Source organism: Marmota marmota, unplaced genomic scaffold (assembly GCF_001458135.2).
Source record: "Marmota marmota marmota unplaced genomic scaffold, marMar, whole genome shotgun sequence".
Classification (NCBI taxonomy): domain Eukaryota; kingdom Metazoa; phylum Chordata; class Mammalia; order Rodentia; family Sciuridae; genus Marmota; species Marmota marmota.
Window position 1 is genome coordinate 23,306,825 of NW_025999900.1, and position 23,090 is coordinate 23,329,914.

Sequence of the window (23,090 nt, forward strand, 5' to 3'; positions counted from 1 at the left end):
ACCAGCAGTATTTTTCAGGCCACTCCACGCCAATATGTCCAAATTTCAACTTTTAACTTTAGGATTCAAATTCAAATATTGATCTATGAATCCTCTCTTACCAACACTCACAAGGAACATCTAAGAGTCACAGTAGGTCCTTACTCAGTAGTTGAGGTTGACTTGGACTTGAGGTTTCACGATACTAGCCCTTAACAGGACACGACTCCGACCAGTGCCCCAAGTACAACGTCCCGCCTCACGCTAGTCAGTAATTAACTGCTCCGTTGAACATTGCTGTCTTAGTACCTGGTTGGTGCTTGGGCTTGTCAGTCACTTGTAGTGGGTGGGGCCTCAAAAACTCAGATCTAAACCAGACGCCGCGATTTTACGTCATTGCAGAGCGACCAAAGCTGGAAAGGGAGGGGGTGGGGTTGTGAGCGTACCTCGGTGTTGGTGGGGGGCTGCCTGCGAAGGTATCATGGCTGCTGCTACGGAGCTTAGTCACCCGAGCAGCAGTGACAGCTGTCTGGAGGGAAGCTGCAGCCCCAATCTTTCCCGCGAGGTGCTCTGCGAAGTCTTTCATTCCCTGCACACACTGGCTGGACAGGTGAGTGGGGGGGGGACTGTGCATAGGGCCTTTGGCTCCCCGCCACCCCCGCTCCCGCCCTTTATCTCTGCAGTGTGTGGTGGGGGGCGGTGTTCGGGAGGGAGGCATCAGAGGACTGCCTGGGTGTGGGAAGGCTGGGTAGCTGAGGCCGGGAGTGGAATCCAGGCCCGGCCATTCGGATCAGAGTGAAGAGGATGACTGTACTGGGTTTACTTGGGTCAGTACGGGTGTCAGACTAGATTACCTTGCAGTAGTCCTCCCGGAGAGTGAGTGGGACGATCTAGGTGAAAACCTGGCTTGGCGAGAATGTATGAATTTTTTGCGCAAACATTTTCTGAGTGTCTTGGAGGTTCCTGGCGCTCAGGGTCCTTTTACCCAAATTTATTCTTTATAGAAATTGGTCAGTACGATCTGAGATTTTTGGAAAAGGGCCTCCTCCGCCTTTTTAGGATGATTTGTCCTTCTGAGTCACTTGGTGGTTTTTTTTTTTTTTTTTTTCCTTCTGGCCTTGTGTACATTTATTATTCTGTCAAACTCTGAGGAAAGTTAAAGGAATTAATTAATCTTAAATATTTCTAGTGTAAAGTTGGATGAGTTATCCATGACCGATATCAATTGCATTAGAACTGCCATTTAACTATTAACTAGTTTGATAAATCGCTTTTGCAGAAATATAATAAAGTTTAAAAACTAGGCTTTTCAGATTCTATTCTATAAATACATTATTTCATTATGATATAATAAATTAAATTTTAAACGAGAAACAAAGGTTTTTGCCTGCTTTTAAAAATATCTTCCATCTTAAATGGACTAATTTGTTCTAGGCTGTTACTATCGCATGTAGTGGACACAGCAAGCATTTGTGCCAAAGAAAATGGAAATTTCTATGAAAATAAAGCGCTTGCCCGACTTGTGAGAATTAGAATTAATCCTTTAAAAAGTTATTGCAATGTTTTTAAAAACCTTAATATGTTTGTTGTGATTTGCAAACATTAAGTTATTCACTCAGTTTTGTGTAATGAAGCAATTCTTAATAGAATATCCTAAAAGATAGAACTGTTAAACTTACACACACACCCCTTGATTTTTTTTTTTTTTCCCCTAAGAGTTGGGATCTTTTGATTGATATTAACATTTCAGTCTTAAGACCCAGGACATTTAAGTGATTTAAAAGTTAGAGAACTTTTTGTGGCATGGACATTGGAACTTTAAAACTGATTCATATTCTAATGTCAAGGTGAAAAAAATTTATGCTCACCTATTACTTAACAGAAATTTTTGAAGTTAACATTGAGAAACAAAATGAACATTTCTTTTTAAATATTTTGCATGTTGAATTTTTCAAAATCACTTCAAATGTTTAAATATTTTGGTATCCTAAAGGTACTGATGGAGAAAATAAATTTTACTTATGTCACCTGTCAAAAATTTTTAGAGTAAACATTTGTGAGTTTTCCCTGACACAGTGAAGGGACCTTCTGTACAAGTATGAAAAATAAGATTGTTTCATAAATTAAATGCTAACCATTTGGGTAATACTTTATGTTTTGAATTGTATTGTTTTTAAGAATGAAAGCTAGGTATAAAATTGCCCCTATTCCTCCACCCAGGGAGACAGTATTTTTTTTTGCAGAAAGTTTCAAGGATTTAAAAAGTGTATGTTTGATGTGTCTAAATTCATCCTAAGTATGTTGTATTATTAGCTCTCCTCAGTAGGAAAAATAGTTGAATTTTTAAAAGTATTTTCTACTCCAGATTTAAAATTTAGTAATTTTAACCTTTTTGCTTGTCTCTGGATGGCCCATTTTACCAAGCTAAACATTGTTAGTTTGGATTTTCATGTTAATTTAATAAGATTTCTATTAAAAATGCATATTTAAATAGTCTGTATTAATAGCATACTAACCGATTTTTGAGTGAATCTATATGGCAAAAGTGCATAGAATTCATATTATTAATAAGGAATTTGTTGAAAGAATAATTGGATATATTGGGATTATTTTAAAATTAAGTTGTGAAATTATGTGGTTTTCTTAAAAGACCAAGTATTCTTAATTGCACTTAAGACTTACATAAATTCTGATGAATTGAAATGAGTATATGATCCAAACTTAAAACTTCTTTTCTCTAGAAAATGTGGTGTTTTACTTGGGTTGAGGATTTGTCTGCCTTTTCCTCAAACCATATTTATAAATTTGCCATAATAGACTATAGACCTTTTGGTGGACTGTAAAAGTATGATAATGGGTTATTTCCATACATAAACATAATCTGTGTAGGCATGAAAATAATATGTATTAAGATAATGCACTAAACTTAATGTAAAATCTTAATACATCTTTGCCAGTGCAGCTTACATAAAATTTCATATTTCTTTACACCTGTCTCATATGAACTGTAAATGCTTCTAGTCTTGTTCAAAGGGTGGTAAGTTTCTGTCACATGCTTTTCAAAATAGTGCCCATTGGTACTCTGGGATCTCTTTGATTCCATGTACTATGATTCTTTTTGTTGTTGTTATTACAACTTATGTGATCTATACTCAAACTTATGTAACACATTTTTGTTTTGTAGATAAAATGACTAATTTTTAATAAATTATTTCTGAAAAATAATACATAATTAACTTGATTCTACTATAGAGTTTATCTTTATACTATGCTATAAACACATATTCCTAGAAAGTTTATGGGGGATCACTTTTATTCAAATGACTACAGATGGAGATTCTATAATTTTCACTGATTTTGGTATCAATTTTATATTTATGCTCTTGGTACTTTTTTGGATATGATTTTATTTTTATAGATCATCAGTGAAAAAGAAATTTTCATGTAATGAGACCATGACATCTCACATCTTACTAGAAAATACTATTTAGCAAATAGCATGGGCATTCCATTTACTTTCTGGTAATTTATTTCACTATTATGGATAAGTATTTGGTTTTCAGTTTTAGACTTCCATAGCTAAGTAATAGTTTAATTTTTATTTGAAGTAGACAATTATGTTGCTATTTATCTCTAGTCTTGAGATAAATAATCTTGATTTTTAAATTATTTTAAAAATTGATTAAAGTTGAAAACAGTAAAAATGTGATTCGGAAGATGTCAGAATTATGATGTATATCAGGTAAAGAGAAATCCACATAGTAGAACTTTTAATAAAATAGTTGTGCTACCTCTGTTTAATGCTCTGAGCTGGAAGTGATACAGTTCTGAATAGGGCAATCCTATTTTGGACCCCATCCAAAGGTTTTCAAATATTGAAGTGTCTAAAGAAGCTTCATCTTTTTTTTTTAATCTTTCATGGCTGGTTTCACCTCTAAGATGGTCCCATTACACAGACCTAAGGAGAACATTAGAACAAGGTGTCATTTTGTTTGGGTTTTTTTATGAAAGTCTGTACTTTTTTAGCTTTTTAAAATGGTAATTGAGTAGAGCATTTTAATATATCACTAAATACTTGATAACTTTGAAGAAAAGGCATGTGTTACTCCACAAAAATCTTATTTTTGTGACAATCCCAGTTATACAGCTTAATCGTGTAATTTTTGTGATGTTGCTCGTTTGCTTCTTTGAAGCTTAACCTCAAAGATGATGTGGTGAAAATTACAATCGATTGGAACAAGCTCCAGAGCCTCTCAGCATTCCAGCCTGCATTGCTCTTTAATGCACTTGAGCAACACATTTTATATTTACAGGTAAATTTCATGTTTGAAATCTTAACTTGATATTGAAAATAAAAATTAGTTGTGGTTAAATTAACTGGAGTATTTGTCAGTTTTATCTTAATAATATATTAATAATGTTATTAACAAAAGGTTACTTATATCCAGATTGAATCTAAATCTGTTCATTTCAGTAGTGATCAGGACAGTTATGGGCTATGTATGCAATTCTATTCAATTCTAGACTTGCACTGAAAATTCAATACAGTTCCATCTATGGTGGGTTATAATTAAGCAATAAGACACGGCAGGTGTGTGTCATGCTATGATAATGATTCCATGCCTTGGGTGAGTTTGGAGGCTCATGGAGTGCTTTCAGTGGTTCAAGAAGTGGCATTATCCCAGCATGACACATCCTGGAGTGTCTATTGCAATTAAACAGTTTCAGCATAGTTTTTAAAAGAAAGTAATTTCTGTGACATTAATGTCTCATCTTAGTAAGTAGCCAGTTGCTATTTTATCTTTTCTTTACAGTTTTGAAATAATTCATCCTTGATATTAGAAGTCAATATTGAATTGTTATTTATAATAGTATTGTTTTATTTTTTAATATTTCAGGTCAATAACTGAACAGTATTATGGCTTTACTGGTTTCTAATTGAACATTTCTATAATTATAATTGTGTAAGTTGCAGTTTACCTCTATCAAAGTATAAAATATGAAGTGTCAAGAAGATGAGTAGAATTGTTTGGATTGGTCACTTTACTATGATTAAGGTGTTAACAAGATTTCAGAAGAGTATTTGGTATAACAAACAATGGAGACAAAATTGTAGGTATGAAAAAAAATAATTTGAATATTAGAGTTAAGTGTTGGTGTGTTTTGACTAATGGAATAGGCATTAATTTTCAGTCCTTCATTCAATGACTGAGAAAATTTAACTCACTGCTACATGTTAAAATTAATAGTTGACCTTGTTTTTTAAGAGCAGAGCAGTGAGCTATAGAACTTAAATAAGGCCTAATTGGGAGAGGTGGGGGTGGAGGTAGATGGGTAATATAATTTACATTTACTGAGCCTTTTTTACTCCTGTAGTATAGTGATAGGCATATATCTGTTTTCAGCTATGGGCCTTGGTAGATTAGCTTTTCAGCCCCCACTCCCATGTTCATATTCTTTTGTAAAATTTAATTTCTTGACCAAAGATGATATCTTGCCATGTCAGGAAAAGCCTGAGTGTTCACTCAGCATAACACCTATATATTTCATGTCTATGCTCTCTCATTCACTTTGGCCAACTGCAGTTTCAAGTGGAGAATCTCCAGTGATATGGTGATAATGCAGGGCTTTGCTGAGTGAGAGCATTGGCTCTCGTGTTAAGGAGGAAAAATACTAAGCCTTAGTGTTCTGAGGAGGCATTTGAATGACATGTTAATTAAGTGGCATTGGTGCCAGAGGCTGAAGCCTTTGATTTGGCACAAAATAAAAGATGAGTGACAGAATGATTTCCTCAAAGAAAATTTTAAATTTCCTCAGCTTTTCTTTCTTTTTCTCTCTTTTTCATTTTTTTTAAACAAATTTATAGCAAATCGTTAAGTCTCAATAGCAAGAAACTGCAAATACTTGTATGTGGTCAGACCTATATATCCTTATGTACCAACTTTTTATATTTAATAATATTATTTCATTTACTTAGAAGAAATTTATATAAACATGTTAAATGTATAATTAATTTTGGTTAGTTTGAACCCCAGCAGATGGAATTGTGTTCTTCTCAGCCTTTTTTAGCAAAACTTCAGCCTCTCATTAAAGAGGAAAATTCAACTGCTATTGAAGAGATAGGAAAAACAGAAACGGGGAACAAGAATGAACTAAATGCCAAATTTCCCACTGGTGACCTACAAGAGGAAGAAAAGCACAAAGATTGTGATTTAGGAGATATGAAAAAGATACAAATCCATTTTGATCCAGAAGTAGTTCAAATAAAGGCTGGAAAAGCAGAAGTAAGAAGTTTGGGAGTGGGGCAAAAGAAGGGGGCAGTACATTTAAAAGTCTTACTGTTGTTTACATTGTAAAAACATATTTGTTATTTGTAGATTGACAGACGAATATCTGCATTTATTGAAAGAAAACAAGCTGAAATCAATGAAAACAACGTCAGGGAATTTTGCAATGTTATTGATTGTAATCAAGGTAACTACCTAGAAATTAATTTTCATAGGATTTTAAGTACAATTTTTACAGTTATTGTAATCTTTGTTTTGTTTTTAAAAAGGAATAATATTAAGAACAATTTATTTTACAGGTTTTTAGTAACAAGGCAGTGTAATTTCCTTCTGTTTAATAATAGTATATTGCAAAATTGGTTTTTTGTTTTGCTTACACAAAAATCAAATAAATGCTAACACAAAAATACTAACGTCCACCACAGGTTTGAAGATAATTTTAAAGTACCTTTAGGAAATGAAGGTGAAGTGTTGGGTGACAAGATTGTCCAGTCTCACTAATGAATTTTAAGCCTGTGAATGTACTTGTAAAATTATGATGTTAATACAGAAAGTGAACTTAGTAAGTTAATAGTATTCCTCAAGAGGGAGCAGTTTTCTCACTACTCCTAAATTGTGTGCAGTGTTTTAAGTCACAATACAATCAATTTGTTATGAAGACCTTGGTGTCTTATGCTTTTTTCCTTTCTCTCACAGTGCATACATTTGCTGTTTTCCATCAGATTCTTCTTTCCCTCTTCACTTGATGCTATAATACGTTTACAGATCTGCAGGTATGCTGCAGAATACAAAATATTGCATAGCGCTGTCATAGGTCATACTCAGTCATCCTAGTAATAATCAGAAGAAGTATTTCTTAGAAAAATTATGAACAGAACATTCATAATTGGAATGAGCATTTTTCCTATTATCTCTAATATCTCTTGGTTAATTATGAACACAGAATTGTCAGATGAACCTAGAAGTTTTCAATATGATATGAAAACTGATTCTCTTAGTGAAATAATATAGGCTCAGTTTGGGACCTAAATTTAACTTTTCTACTATTAATTTTACATATGTATGTCTAAATTTGTTATAATTTCCTCTTAGCTTTTTAGAACAGGTGCAACAGTGGCAAAATCTCAGGTACTACATTCTAACTGCAAGCAACCCATGAGAAAGGGTCTGTTGAGGGAGCAAGCACAAGTGTCACTAATGTTATTCCTCTGTTCTCCCTGCTAACTCTATTATTATAAACCACCAGGGGATAGAAATTGACAAGAATTGAAATGCTCAGCAGGATTCCTTGGCCCATTCAATCCCTTGCTGGCTCAAAACAGTGCTAGTAAGAATTGCTGTGGAGAGTGACTAGCACACATATTCACGATCTTCACACCATGCTGAATTTCTCACTGATGGATCAGTTAATCTATATATTTGGAATATAGCTTTGGAATGGATAATAGCATCTTTTTTAACTAAGAGTTAAATCCCATGAAATAGTAGAAAGAGAATTGGGAAGTGGTGGCCCTTTATGCATATTTTAAGGTGTCTCAAGAAAAATAAAAGAATATGAATGAGGTAGCACATGCCTATAACCACAGTTACTTCTGAAGCTGAGGCCTCCAGGAGGATCACAAGTTCAAGGCCAACCTCTGCAACCTAGAGACACCCTGTCTGAAAATAAAAATAAAATGATCTGGGGATGTTTGTAGCTCAGTGTTGAAGCACCCCTTCCCAAGTACCACCAAAGAGAGGGGGCGGGGAATAACTGTCTAGTCTCTAGATATAAAAGATAAATGGATTTGGAATTTTGTTCACACAGTTTGACTTATCAGAACTACTATAGAAACTTTAACTGAAAAAATACATTTTAATGTGTTAGTGTGTTCCTTTTAATGCCTCTCATTTTGATCTAAATATAAAGAGTGGTTTTTTTAAAAAATGAAATTCCATAATTTCATAGAGGAAAAAAAAGTAATTTTCTTTCAGTATCTCATTTATCGTTGATTTTTTTTTCAAAATAAGGGAATTTTGAAGGAAATTAACTGCCAATACATGCTTTTACTAATGTTATTTTAAGCAATAGTATATATTATTACTATGTAGTATTATAGATTATAATATGCATGTGAGTATATTAATAGTATTATATGTTATGTTAATATCTTTCCAGTTTTCTTACTTTATAACTTATTTGTTCATATCTAACTTAAAAGAAACTGTACTTTTCAGCTTGGAAAAAAAAATGGAATAAATTTTCACTTACCTGAAGTTGCATTTTTTTCTAAGTGGTAGAATGGGAAGAGTAGATAACTTGTGATAGGGGTTTTTAAATGAACATCAAAAATCTAGGTAAAGTGGAAAAGTATATGTTATTTTTGAGATTAAGGACTTTTTTATGTGGAGTTCTGAAATTAAAAGATGTTAAATATATAATCAGCCCTTTTTGTTTGTATTGAATAATAGCAACAAAAATATGAAAAATATTTTTAACAAAAGATATTTCAATAAAAATGAGTTCTATTTCTCTAATGAAATAGTATTAAAATACAGTATTCTATAATATATAAATTATTTTCTCCAGAGGTCCAAATGGTTTTTAGGGACATTAGTTTACATTAAAAATTGTATTGTTATGTTTCTTAATGGCTTTTTTGTGTATAAATCTGACCATTAGATAAAAATATTAGATGTTATGATTCATTTTAGAGGATGGATTTGGTCTATTCTGTATGTGATGGTAATTTTAGTTATTGTCATTATTTAAAATCATATTCTCTTATTATGAGTAATATGTTAGTATGAATTATTAGGTTTATAAATCGAAACATATTTAACTTTATATTCATCTAAATTCTCCTTAGAAAATAGTTGTGCAAGAACTGATGCCATTTTTACCCCTTATCCTGGATTTAAAAGTCATGTAAAGGGTAAGTAACTATGGCATAATATCTTTGTCACTAACAGAAGCTTATTCTAGCTTATTAACAGAATGGAATAGAAATAAATTTCCCATCTAAGTTTGTTTATTATAAAACAAAACAAAAATATTGCTATTCTTCATTTCTGGGTTTGTAGTTAGGTGAAAAGAATATAATGTTAGCAAATTTCTGTTTCTGTTTTTGAAATGTAAATGGACATAGGCTTTAAAGTTTCTTAACTTCAGTTTCTAGAGTTGTGAATACATATGGACCACAGACTAGACCTGAAGGAATTCAAGGGTCAGGTCATAAATCCAACAGTATGCTCCGAGACTGTGGTAATCAGGCTGTAGAAGAACGACTACAAAATATTGAGGCTCACTTGCGATTGCAGACAGGTAAGCAAAGTGTTAAGTGATGCCCGAAAATGTAGCTTTGCAAGTAGTTAAAGAAATACCAATTCATTTACTCACCAAATTTTCATTGAGCACGCATTATGTGTAAAACATTGTTCTGATTGATACAAAAATGAATAAGGCACTGTCGGGTCAGTATTCTTTATGAATTTACAGTTTTTATCATGTATGCTTTTCTTTCTCTCACACTGCTTGCCATTTTCTAAAATTGAGAAAGGGCTAGTAAGTTAGGAACAGTTTCCAAAATAGATCCTGGTAGCCTCAGTTTATTAAAGTTATAGCTGAAAACTAATGTAGTTTTTTCCTATAACTGGTTTCAGAACTTACCATGTCTACCTCTTATCACCCACTGTGCTAGGTACAAAATGATGACAAATGGGGTTTTAGTCCTCAAGAATCTCTCAGTAAGAATAAGCATATAAATAAATAAATGCCATAGGGAAAGTCAATTAACATTAATTGGACAATACTGCCAGTCACTCTGAAAGTATATCATCCTAGTACTTAATAGTACTCTTTTGAGGGATTGGTACTATTATCATTGGATAGAAAAACTGAAGTTCAGAGAGCTCAGTACCTTGCCTAACATAGTGACAACTGGAAATCAAGCCCAAATCTTAACTGACTGTAAAGCCTGAGTTTCCCTCCCTGTGTAGTCACCATGTCCTGTTGATACTACCTCCTAAATATCAGTAGGTGAAGCCACCATGATCTCTTCCTTGGACTGACTGAAGGATATTAAGTAGTCTGTTTGCCACTAAACTTCCTCCCTAGGTCAGTCTTTACCCTGTGGCCAAATTGTACTTTTTAAAGCTCAAATCTGATCTTATTTCTACCCAGCTTCCATACATGCATACCAAACTTCTTATTTGTCCATTCATTCAACAAATGGTATTTAGCTCCTGCTATAAGCCAGGTGCTGTTCTAGATTCCAGTAACTACATCTGATCAAAAGTTCTATTTGGGAGAGACAGGAAGTCAACCAAGAGAAGGAAAAGGAGATTGAGACTGGAGGAAGTTGTAATTTTAAATATGATTGTCCATACCTATACTGGCCACATCTCTGGACTTCCCATCTCCCACTCATTTTATTACCCTTAAGCCTTTGAACTTTTGCTTTCCTTCCTTATTCCAGACCAGTGTGGATTCCTTTTTTATATAGTCTCATAGCCTCTGGTACTCCCTGCCCTTCTTTCAAGCAGTTATTGCAGCTCTGTTTGCTTAATGTACATATCCCTTCCAAGATAGTAAGGTCTATGAGAATGGAACTGTGTCTGTCATGTTCATTATACTTTGTGTCTAGCGTAATGTCTGGCATGGAACAGGTGCTCAAATGTTTACTGAAGGAACAGTTGTTCATTTCACCTTTTCAGATATGTGCATGGTAGAGTGGGACACAAAACAGCTTTTGTAAGGGATGTCAAAGGATGGCATCCTTAATGAAGTGACATTTCAGCCCTCAAAGGATTAGTAAGAATTTTCCAGGAACAAAGCATTTCATAAAGAGGAATAGTGTCTGCAAAAAAGGACAGGGACACCATATGGTTCAGGAAATTTCTGAATCCAATTTAGCTGGAGTATTTGCTGGATGGAGAAGGTAGAAGAAGATAAGAGAATGAATAAGTCTTTAAGTGTAACAAGATTAGCATTAAGAATTAATACCAAGCTGGGTGAGGTGGCCCATGCCTGTAATCCCAGTGACTCAAGAGGCTAAAGCAGGAGGGTCACAAGTTCGAGGCCAGCCTCAGCAATTTAGTGAGACCCTCAACAACTTAATGAGATTCTGTCTCAAAGTAAAATATTTTTAAAAAGGACTAGAGATGTAGCTCATTGGTAAAGCACCCTGGTTTCAATCCGCAGTACCAAAAAAAAGAAAAGGAAAAATTACCCCTTCCCCCAGAAGAAAATGGGTTTAAAATGCAGTTTAACTGTATAAAAAGGATTGACTGGTTAAATCTCAAATAGTTAATTCTTTTGAAAAATATCTGTTGAATGCTCTCTGTGTGACAAGCAGTATTTTAGATACAAGGAACACTGATATGATGTGATGATAGGCCCCAGCTTCAAGGACTTTATAATCTAGGTAGCATAAAGATTAATAACAAAATTGAATTTTAAAGGGCAGTGAAAAAGGGTATTATGGGGGCAAAAGGAACCTCCATGTGAAGCAGTTCAGGGAATGACTTACAACCCAGTGAACTGGCTCTTGAAAGGTACAGGGAACATTCTAGATAAATGGAGCAAGAGCAAAGTCAAAAGAACAAATTATTCATTTCACCTTACTCAAGAGTAAGAACAACCAAGGTCCTAAGATAAAAAACATATTCTCAAAAAAAAAAAAAGAAAAACTAGAGTTTTTGTATTTAACAGGTTGATACTTTTGATATGGTAATTCATCACCATATTCTTTAATTGCATAGTGATTGTCTAATTAAATATTCATTCAATCAATAAATATTGAGCACTTGCTCCATGCCAAGTATTGTAGTCTATGTATTGATGCTTCTTAGCTTTGTGCAGTGCACAAGCTGCCAGTGAACAGAACAGATAAAACTCTTCTGCCCTCTTGGAACTTATATTAAAATGGGGAGACAAATAACAGAATGTTGTGTGTAAAATTAAAGAAAGGAGGATAGAGAATGCTGGGTAGGGGGAGATAGTAGTATCTATATTTGAGTACCAGAAAAAAGAAATCAGGTGGCTGGAACCCTATGTATATGGGGAGAATGTAGGACCTTGTAGGCCATTGTAGGGCAGGTAAGTATTTGAAGGGTTTGAGCTGAGAAGTTATAGGACTCAGCTTACCTTTTAAAAGGATCACTGGCTGCTGAAAATACAATCTTTGGAAGCAAGGCAAAAATGGAGGCCTATTTGGAGGTTGTGATAATCCAGGGAGAGATGGTGGTGATCTGGAGATTGGTTACAGTGGAGATGATAAATGGAATGCTTCTAGATACAATCACGAACTTGAAATCAAGTGACCTTAATTTACTACCTCCTCCCCAAAAGTTTATTGTTGAGAATTATGGTAAAATCCCCTTTTAACAGTTCCCCCCCCCCCAGGCCAAAAAAGATAATATGGCATGTAGGGAGAGATATAAATTGAAGAAAGTAATATGACATTGCAACAACTAAATTGAACCATCATTGGTCACTAAGTATTTTTCTCCTGTCAAGTAACCATCAAAGCCTGTCAGAAATACAAATTGTTCTACACAGAAATTATTAATATCTTATAAAATGAATGTAACATAAAAGTCCTAGCAATATAGGAAATATATTGCTTATATCTAGCAATATAAGTGGGGTTTGGAAAGAGGAGGTATAGTATAAATTTGTCCCATGGTTTATAATATGAAAATAAAAGCTAAGAATGGATTTCATTCTGTTTTTCTGTTGTTTATTTTTTAAGTTTAAATATTTCTTATTCCTTTCCATAACTGTCTTTGCATGATGTTAAGAAGGAATTATTCAGTAGTGTTTCAGAATCTCTCTTTTTAAAATATACATAGGTGGTCCAGTGCCAAGAGACATTTATCAGAGAATTAAAAAGCTTGAAGACAAAATCCTTGAACTGGAAGGCATCTCTCCTGAATATTTTCAGTCTTTAGTAAGTATAAGTGTCTTTTAAAAGTAAAGACTTCTTATCATTTATTAAATTTAAAAAAATTTAAAAACCTAATTTATTATAATTAGGGTTTTTCATTGTGTATCAATTCACTAATTGGTCTGTGTATAAAGTACTCTTTTAATAATTAAAAAATAAATGAACACAGCATTGTGTAGAAGGGAGTTAATGGTTCTTTAAAAATTCTGATTCTGAGCCAGGTATTATGTATGGCATACACCTATAATCTCAGGGATTTGGGAGGCTGAGACAGGGGATTGCAAGTTCAAGGCCAGCCTCAGCATCATAGTGAGATCCTAAGCAACTTAGCAAGACTCTGTCTCAAAATAAAAATGTCTGGGGATGTGACTCAGTGGTTAAGTACCCTTGGGTTCAGTCCCCATAAACCCTCTTCCACTCCCCCCCCAAAAATTCTGATTAGAAATACTGAAAATATTTTAGTGTTGTGGTTTTTTTTGTTGTTGTTTGTTTGTTTGTTTTGTGTGTGTGTGTGTGCTACAGAGGATCAAATCGGGACATTATGCATGCTTGACAAGTGTTTTGTCACTGAGATGCACTCCCAGCCCCCAGATTTAGAAATTTTAAAAGGAATACCTTTATTATAAATTATCTAAATTCTCTTATGCTCTTTTCATAGCATAATACATCAGCCTGGATAGTAGTCAGTCCTGTGACTCTGACCTTGCTATCTTACTTGTAAAGCAAATGTTTCTGCTAAGGCCTACCTCTGTCAGTTATCTCTTCTGTTTTGTTTAATTCCTCTATCTCTAGATTATTTCACTCAGGGCATAGACAGTTACATTTCTCCATGCTAAACAAGCATACATCTTAAGCTGCCACCTTTTCATTACCTTAACCACTAGACTTTTTGAAAGACCAGATTTCCATTTATCTAATTCCTCAACTCTGGCATCCGTCCATCTGTCCATTCATTTATTTATTCATCCATCCATCCATCCATTCATTCTTATTTTTCTTTCCAAGGACATTAAGAAATTATGTTGTGCTGACAAGTATTTTCTTTGGCACATCAGCATTTTTCAAGCAATCCTGAGCTCATGTTTTCCTGAGTCTTCTGAGGTGATCTTATATATATATATATATATATATATATCATTTTGTATATCACACATATATATAAAATACATATCTTTTCTGAGGTTTATTTTTTAAGACATTCCATATTAGAACTAAAGTAATGTAAAAGTGAGATTATACTAAAACTCCTGTTTCTGAAAATTACACAAAATAACTCACATTAGTATGTATCATATCAATCACTGGTGAAATATATTTAACATTCATTTTAGGTATAGCAACATCTTTCATAAGTTACAGATTGTGTATTAGAGTGAGGTACCAAAAAGAAGTATTTCCAGAGAAAGACTGCAGGTCACATAACAAAAAAAGGCTGCAAGACTTAAATGATAAAAATTCAGAGGAAGATATTTATCTCATTTACTGCTCTCAAATGTAAAATGAGGTTCATAAAGTACTAAAGGTTGAAGCAGGAAGATACCAGTCAAACACTTAGTACACTGCCCAGTACATGGTAAAAAGCTCTGTAAATATTAATATTTATTTAATTTCAGAAACAGCTATAAAGTAGTTGTATAAACATGGATAAGGCAGTCAGTTTCTCTGGCCTTCAGATGTCTAATTTTAGAAAATGTGATAATTGTATTACATATTACAAAGTTCTTTCCACTTTTAGAATTATTCTAAGGATGTTTTTCCCTAGAAAACTTTTTTAAAATTTTATGATTCTTTTCCTACAACAATCTACTGTAAGTTTTCCTCAAACTGCTTTTATTAAGTAGTCCCTAAAAGTTTAGTTATTTTTCTAGTTCAGTTTCATACCTTGTTAATATAATTTTTGTTAACAATAGAACTGATCTTACAAGGGAGTATGGTAGTATCAGATGACTCCATTGAGGCCTTTCTTCATAATTTATCTCTTCTGATTCTAATTTATAAAAAACTTTATATATAAACTTAGTTAACAAATGAACAAGACCTCCACATCACAATTTTGTAGTTTTTAAAATTTTTTTAAATTTTTAAAATTTTTTTTATTTTGGATCTGTTGTACATGAGATAGAGTGTTTAATTTAAGAGGTGGAAGTAGTCTTTCCCAGGCAGAGAGTGGGAGTTCTGTTTTAACATTTGAATAAGAAAGGGACCTGTGAAAACAATATTTAGAAAGATTTCTATAACAGTGAGAGGAGACCAATGAAAAGGGAGAAACTAAAGACGAAGAGACAGCAATGTATTAGCTAGTGTGTGAAATGAGATCTTAAAATAGAGACTTGAGTGAGAAGATTAAATCAAGTAGGAAAGAAAAGTTGACAAATACTGATGATTGGATGTGGAAAGAAATAACAAGGATATATCTAGTTTCTGGTTGGAAAAATGATACCATAACTGATAGAAATAAGCAGATCTATAGGGGAGTTGTGTTTTGTTTTGTTTTGTTTGTTTTGGTGAATTATGAATTTGAAGTCATAGGAGGATATGATAGAAATGTCAGGCAAGTTTTTGAGATTCAAGGCTTTACTTGAGACAATTGAGAGAATCTGTTTAGAGGTACTAATTAAAACACTGATGGGTAAAAACACTGCAGCTGTCAAAAGGCTTGAAGTTTGGTGACTACCTCTCTTCAGGGGCAGGAAGTATTAGATATGTAGACAAAAGATTGGCCTGAATGAATTAGCAATTCAAAAAGAATAGATGATGGCAACCTGTGATAAAAGTAGTGCTTTTCTAAAGTATTTCCAAACATGTTAAAAATAATAGTTAGGCAGGAGGAAGCTGAGGCAGGAGGATCATGAGTTTCAAAGCCAGCCTCAGCAACAGCAAGGCCCTAAGCAACTCAGCGAGACCTTGTCTCTAAATAAAATATTTAAAAAAGGCCTGGGATGTGGCTCAGTTGTTAAGCACCTCGGGGTTCAATCCTTGGTACAAAAATAATAATAACCTATCTTTGATTAGGACATTTCTCAATGTTGGAAGTGACATATCCATATTAATACTGAGCCACAGGCAGACAAAGAGGTGGAAAGAGTTAAACATTCAGACTGATTCTGTTCTCCAGGCACAGGGGGAAAATGATTTCATGCTCACCCTTATATAATATAATGAGTGAGTCCTTGCAGGGAATCACACTCCTTGCTTGAATAGAACCAACTCAAGGACTGTCCTTGTGCGTGAGAGGAGTTGAGCATGCTGTGTGCCCTATAGAGGATGGAGCACATGACTCATCACCCTCACCATCCTCATGCTAAGACTACATGTTGGTAAAAGCACAATTTTACATATTTATTTCTAATAAGTGTACTGAAGAAACTATACACGGAGCCCAGTACTCTAGCTTCTAAATTTGGAAATCATGGGAGACATGGGAGCCCATTAAATTTGGTAAAGATTGAATTTTTGTTGGAAATTGAATTTTTGAACTCTGAAGATTTTATTTGAAATATGTTTATCTTAAATTCACAGGTAGATAAATCCTAAACATAGGAATGCTTCTCAAAATGAGATTGAGATTATCAAGGTAGCACTGGAGCATACCATATAAAAAGGTGAACATTTGCAGAAAAAGAGATGCAAATTGTATTCAACTCATAAAACAGGTTTTATATATATAATTTTTTCATTTAATGAAACACATAAAACTCCAATATAAGTTATAATGCACATAAAATGGGAACTATGATCCCAAAGATCTTTATCCTTCACATTATGTGGAAAGGGTTTAATGTGGTAATATTTTTAAGAGTATGGCTTAATAGACTGTTTAGGAGATGTGATCTTTATCAGTATTTCCAAAGAATTCCTTACTGATTTTAAATTGTGACACTTGAAAACAATAACTGCTTTATGTTTCCACAAACCTCTGTTTACTTTATAGAGCCATATAACTTATATGCTTATGCATCTGTTTTTCACACTATATTGAACCTCTCAAGGGCAGGAACTATGTCATGTTTATCTCTGACTATACAGAACATAGTAGATACTGAGTAAATATGCAAATGAATGGATAGGATGTAGCTGCTAGTTAATTATTTGACTTTCAAAGGTGTGTTAATTTGCTCCAAAGCACTAACTAGGCATAGTTTTTAGTCAGTAATGGTAACTTCTGGTTCTCAAGGAGAATATGGGGAAGGGGAGTGCTAAAGGACAAGTCAATATATACAGACCATGTGTGTGTTTTAAGTGTGGGGGTATGTAAAGTATAAGTGAACAATTACCTAGCTGGAAAATTAGATTGTAAGCTTATTTTGGAGGGGCTTGAAGGTCACACTAGAGTTTGCACTTCCCATGTTATCCGAGTAAAACTAAGGGTTTTTTTTTGTTTGTTTGTTTTTTGTTGTTGTTGTTGTGTTTTGTTTTTTTCCCCCCTCCTAAGGAGGTACTGGGGATTGAACCCAGGGCACTCTGTTACTGAGTTATATCCTCAACCTTTTTTATTTTTGAGTTCTTAAATTTTGAGACAAGTTATCAGGCTGGCCTTGAATTTGGAATCCTCCTGCCTCAGCCTCCTGAATAGCTGGGATTACAGGCTTGTACTACCTTGCTCTGCTAATTTAATTTTTGAGAAAGGAGAAATGTAATTTAGGTGCTGTCTGATGGCATTTTGAAGTCTATGAGTTGGAAAGAAATTGGAGTCAAGGAAACTAATTTAGAAAGCCTGTCTTTGTCCAAGCTGGAGAGAAATGAAAGTTTGAATCAGGGAAATGGAAGTAAAAGGAAAGAAACTTTTAAGACAATGCACATGTAGAATCAATTGCCCTTTACATATGATTCAAAGGAAAAAACTGGATGTAGTGGTGCATGCCTATTATCCCAGCTACTTGCAAAGCTGAGGCAGGAGGATCACAAGTTTAAGGCCAGTCTCAGCAATTTAGAGATACCCTGTCTAAAAAAAAATTTAAAAAAGGAAGGGCTGGGGATGCAGCTCAGTGATATAGCATCCTTAGTTTCAATCTCCAATACTGGAAAAAAATGAATAAAAATAAAAGGAAAGAATATGGTTGGTTATAGAAGAGCTCCTTACCCTTGACTTTCCTATGCATGAGTTCCCTGGATGTGTGTATATAATATCATCTTTTCATTAGGACTCCGGTATTACAAATGTAGCGATCAATTATCTCCTATAGTAAAACAGTGGAAGAAAAGAGACAGTTTTGCATTCACTCTATACAGTTGTTTCTTTAGTGTGCTGTTTTCCCAAATATTTCTTCTCATGTATCAAAACTTATTAATATTTTCACCTTTTATAGAGATATCTTTATATCTAAGCTGGTCTATAGTACTCATAGTAGATATGGTGTTTCTAAGTGTTCTACTTATGAACATATTCTGCTCAGACCTAAAATAAGCCCCAAAGACTCATTTTATTTTGTTTACAAGTCATTGATCCACTGATGTCCTTATTCTGACTCTGATATTTTTAACTTTGGTTTCAGGATACAATAAAAATCCGATTCCTTCATGACATAGAAAATAACAATATTCTACAAGTTAAACTGTTAAGATTTAAATATATTTAAGGGGAAGTATATTTAAGGATATTAAGGGGAAGTATATTTTCATTAAGTACCAAAAAAACCACCCTTTGGGAAGGTAGGAAACTGAGCAAAGAACAAATGAAATGTTAAGTCCCTCCTTGCTCATAGAATCCACCACAAGTATCTAGTTCAGTTTGGTAAAAGAAGGAGCATGTTTTTCTGAGCTCTATTTTTCTATATTTAATAATTCCAGCACTTAATGATTTCTTGTTTTTATAGCAACTAATAAAATGCATACCTAGATGGTCTTAAGAGTCTGCATTTTTATTTTATTTTTACTCATTTATTTTTTGTGGTACTAGAGGTTGAACCTAAGGGTGCTCTGTCACTGAGCTATATCCCCAGCTTTTTTTATTTTGAGACAGGATTTCACTAAGTTGCCCAGGCTGGCCTTGAATTTGCAATCCTCCTGCCTCAGTTTCCTGTAGTAGCTGGAATTACAGGTGTGTGCTACCATCCCAGTTTATGTCAGCCTTTGATACAAGAGAAAATGTGACTTTTAACCTCTTATAAATCTCAATGGTCAGAATGCTCATGAGAAAATTCTGCCACTTACAGTCAGAATTTCTTTGTAAGATACACTAATTTACTAATGTGCCATCGAAAAGCTTGTGGTGTTGTAAAACTAAGAACATAGATTAAGGTTTAAAAGGTTCAGTACTATGTCAATGTAAAGATTGTTAGCTTCAAATACAAGAAATTTGAACTCAGACTAGCTTCAGCAGTGTGGAAATTATCTTATAATAAAACAGGAAGTACAATGATAACAATCTTCAGGGTTAATGGATTCAGTAACTAAAGCATAATTGTTGGAGAATGAGTTCTTTCTCCTCTCAGCTCTGCTTGGTGTTGGCTTCTTCCCCAGGCAGATGACAATACAGCTACAGCACATTCAGGTGTCTTATCCATATGAGTATACACAGGAACAGGCTCTTTTGAGTACTTTCTCTCAAAAATGGGGAAGTTTTTTCCAGAAGGTCTCTTAATCCTCTGTGGACCTCTTATTGGCCAGAACTGGGTCCATGCCCACTTCAGTCACTGGCAAGACCAGTGGGGCATGGTTAGCATTCCCTTCAATTACACAGATAAGCAGTGGATAAAGAATTGTTTGCATGGACAACCACAATGCCATTTATAGCCAAGGGGTGTGTGTGTGTGTGTTTTCTCACCCCTTGGCCTACTATACCAAATTCAATTTTCCTTGTCTATTACTTCTTCATCTGTTCAATATCCCGGGATGGAAAGATTAAAAAATGGAAATTTAATAGAAAATCCCAACAGTACCTCTTTCCAAAGTCACTCAGGCTCATTAGAAGCTGGTAATAATGGGAAAGTATGTATTGCCAGGGACAATCTTGTTTCTGCAGTATAGCTGTGTACCTTAAATATCATCACTTTCAGAGGGTAACTTCAGAATATAGGGATGTGGATGCCAGCAGATAATGCTTGGTAGGTTTGTGGGCTTTTTTCTTGTTGGAATTTTCAGAGCCTGTCCATGTTTAAAAAAAAATACAGAGCCATTGTTAGGAATATCCATCTATGAAACATGCCGTGTGCTCAGGAGGCCCATGGCTAGCACGGCATGTTGACCTGTGCCTGGCCACCCAAGCGTTTCTTGTTCTGGGTTCTTGTTTTAAGAATTGCTTGTCCTCTCCTAGGCTCTGTTTATTCTTCTTGAACCCAGGGCCTTGTGCATTCGAGGCAAGCACTCTTCCAACTGAGCTATATCCCCAGCGCCTGTCCATATTTTATATAGTATTCTCTAAAGGAAATGATACTTTCATTTTCTAAACATTGATTATTTACCTTTTATTCTATTTTCTTTTTTTACTTTTAAACTAGAACCTTTCTGGAAAAAGAAGAAAAGTTCAACCACCTCAAGTAAGTTATGCATCTTCATTTTGGCTTCTGCAATAGATTGATTCATTTCATATCTTATTAATAAGAATTTCTACTGTGATTGACTTTAGGTTATACCCTGGTAAGATTTAAAACTGAAGAAAGGGCAATATAAAATAATATATGTGAATTAAAGAAATATATGTATTTCAAGGGTATAGAATGACTCAGATGGGTTAAATAAATATAAAAATGTTTATCCTATTTTTAATAGTAGAAGAATGTATCAGTTCCAAAATGCCTAAAAATAATAAGTGTTCAAGTATCTTAATTCTCTTCCCACCTCACCTTTTATGGACACTACTTAACTAGAAGGATCTAAATCAAAAAGGGGATGTTTGTCAGAGGATGATTTCAGCCCACCTCTGCCCATAGTAATACTTATTAATTTGTTGAATCTTAAGTAATAAGATTTTGCTAGTCTAAATGATGCTAATGTAAATTTAAAGTAGGGAAAATCTTTAAAAAATTTTATTTTGGCTTCCCTGCCCTTTATGATGCAAGGGATCAAACCTAGGGCTTTGCATTTGCTTGGCTTTTTTGGGGGGGCAGGGTACTGAGGACTGAATTCAGGGACATTAAACCATTGAGCCACATCCCCAGCCCTATTTTTTGCATTTTATTTAGAGATAAGGTCTCGCTGAGTTGCTTAGCTCCTCGCTCTTGAGGCTGGCTTTGAACCCGCGCTTCTCCTGCCTCAGTTTCTTAAGCTGCTAGGATTACTGGCATGTGCCACTGTGCCCAGTGGCTTATTTTTTAATATTACTTATTTATTGTAAAACTTTGAGTAAAATTTTAGATACCAGCTATTTTTTTTTCCAGGAGAAATACTGGATTACAATTGACTCCTCAAACTGAATTTATAGGTATTTTAAGTTTAAAGTTAAACTGATCCTAAATTTTACTGTTGATTATGAGAATATTCAGTTTTGTTGTGTTTGTTGTTGTTGTTGTTGTTGTTTTGTTTTAAGTTTTTTTCTGTCCTTCCAAGTACAAAAATAAGTCAGGAGAACTTTATCATTGGGAAAGAAAAAGTAAAGAAATATTCAAGTCTTGTTATTTTATGCCTTTATACTTATGATATAGTCATTAGGTATAGTTGTTAAGCTTCAAAATTATTCTCATGAGGAAACTGATAACATTTTATCATGCTATTGAATATTTTAAATATTTATAGTTCATTTAGTACTTTATCTGCATTAAGATACTTCAGAGTCTTATTCAGCATTTTGTGTTCTTATTGTTTATAGCAGAACTATTCACTGGCTGAACTTGATGAGAAAATTAGTGCCCTCAAACAAGCTCTACTCAGAAAATCAAGAGAAGCAGAATCCATGGCAACTCACCACCTTCCATGAAAAATTCCTCTCATCTTTGTCAATTTACTTTTTTTATATACGTGTGTACCTTACACTTGAATTAATTAATGGATATGTATTTATCAATGTAAATTTTTCTGTGAAGTCAAGGTGTATTTTTACATGAGTCTATCTTGCAACAGGTAATCTTCATCTATTCCAATGAAGTTTGAAATAATCAGTGTGCTAAAAATATCATTGTTGGAATTTATTCCCTTCTGTTTTAAAGGAGGTATTTTGGAAGTTGAAAAACTTAATTTGGAAGTACCTTGAGGTATTGTTTTGTTTTGTTCTGTTTTTTGGTGAACTACAGGAAGATTATTTTGATAGTGAGATTTAAAAGGAACTTTATATTTGTAACATTGGTTAACCAGTTTATTAGTTTAAATTAGTACTTGTGCACATATGGGCATTCAACAAAAAAAAAATCCAGTCTGAAATGAATTTTAAATCCATGTATAGACTTATATTTTTATTTCTTAAATGTCAGTTAATGTAAATAAACAGTTGATCCAAATTTATCCTTTTATTGACTGTGTGAGCTTGGGCAAGATATTCTCACTTTGTACCCTAATTTCCTAATTTATAAAAGGGTAATAATGGAAGCTTATTTCATTGATTATTAAGAATAGGTGAGATAATGCATTACAGATTTTGAAACTGTCAGTTCCAAAGGAATTATTAACTGTTGTCATTGAATGAAACCTTATCTATTTGTGGAGAGTAGTAATGATATTACAAAGAAGTTATATTGCTATAGTTGGAAATTAAACATTTAAAAGATGCAGTTAATTATAATATCCAAAGTCTTTCAAGGAGTAGCTGTTTAGGACACAAGAATTATCTGATTGCAAGAATCAGAATTTTGCCTAACATTGCTTGTAAAATGGGAATTGTTTTAAAAAAAAAAATCGGAAATCTGAAACTTAATTGCAACAAGTATAGCTAAGCATCTTAGGGTCTAGAAAGTCAGCAGCAATGAATCTCTTTTTGTGTCTGACTGCCCCTGGCTGTTTGTCTCTTTCTGGTTCCGTGTTTGTCTCC

The 23,090-nt window shown here is 33.9% G+C and overlaps 1 protein-coding gene across 3 annotated transcripts; it reads left to right on the forward strand.

The window, feature by feature from the left end:
- Positions 1 to 364: 364 nt before the first annotated feature.
- LOC107147066 (MAP3K12 binding inhibitory protein 1) lies at positions 365 to 22,567 on the forward strand. 3 transcript variants are annotated; one of them, XM_015491466.2, is made up of 9 exons: positions 365 to 589; positions 4,173 to 4,292; positions 6,039 to 6,263; positions 6,357 to 6,453; positions 9,116 to 9,181; positions 9,418 to 9,570; positions 13,101 to 13,198; positions 20,632 to 20,670; positions 21,939 to 22,567. In XM_015491466.2, the coding sequence occupies exons 1-9, from the start codon at positions 461 to 463 to the stop codon at positions 22,044 to 22,046; spliced, it is 1,035 nt and encodes a 344-aa protein (XP_015346952.1). In that variant the 5' UTR covers positions 365 to 460; the 3' UTR covers positions 22,047 to 22,567. The 3 variants fall into 3 exon arrangements, with proteins under 3 accessions (XP_015346952.1, XP_015346960.1, XP_048654638.1); XM_015491474.2 differs by having other exon boundaries at positions 21,942 to 22,567; XM_048798681.1 differs by lacking the exon at positions 6,039 to 6,263 and having other exon boundaries at positions 380 to 589.
- The last annotated feature ends 523 nt before the right edge of the window (positions 22,568 to 23,090 follow it).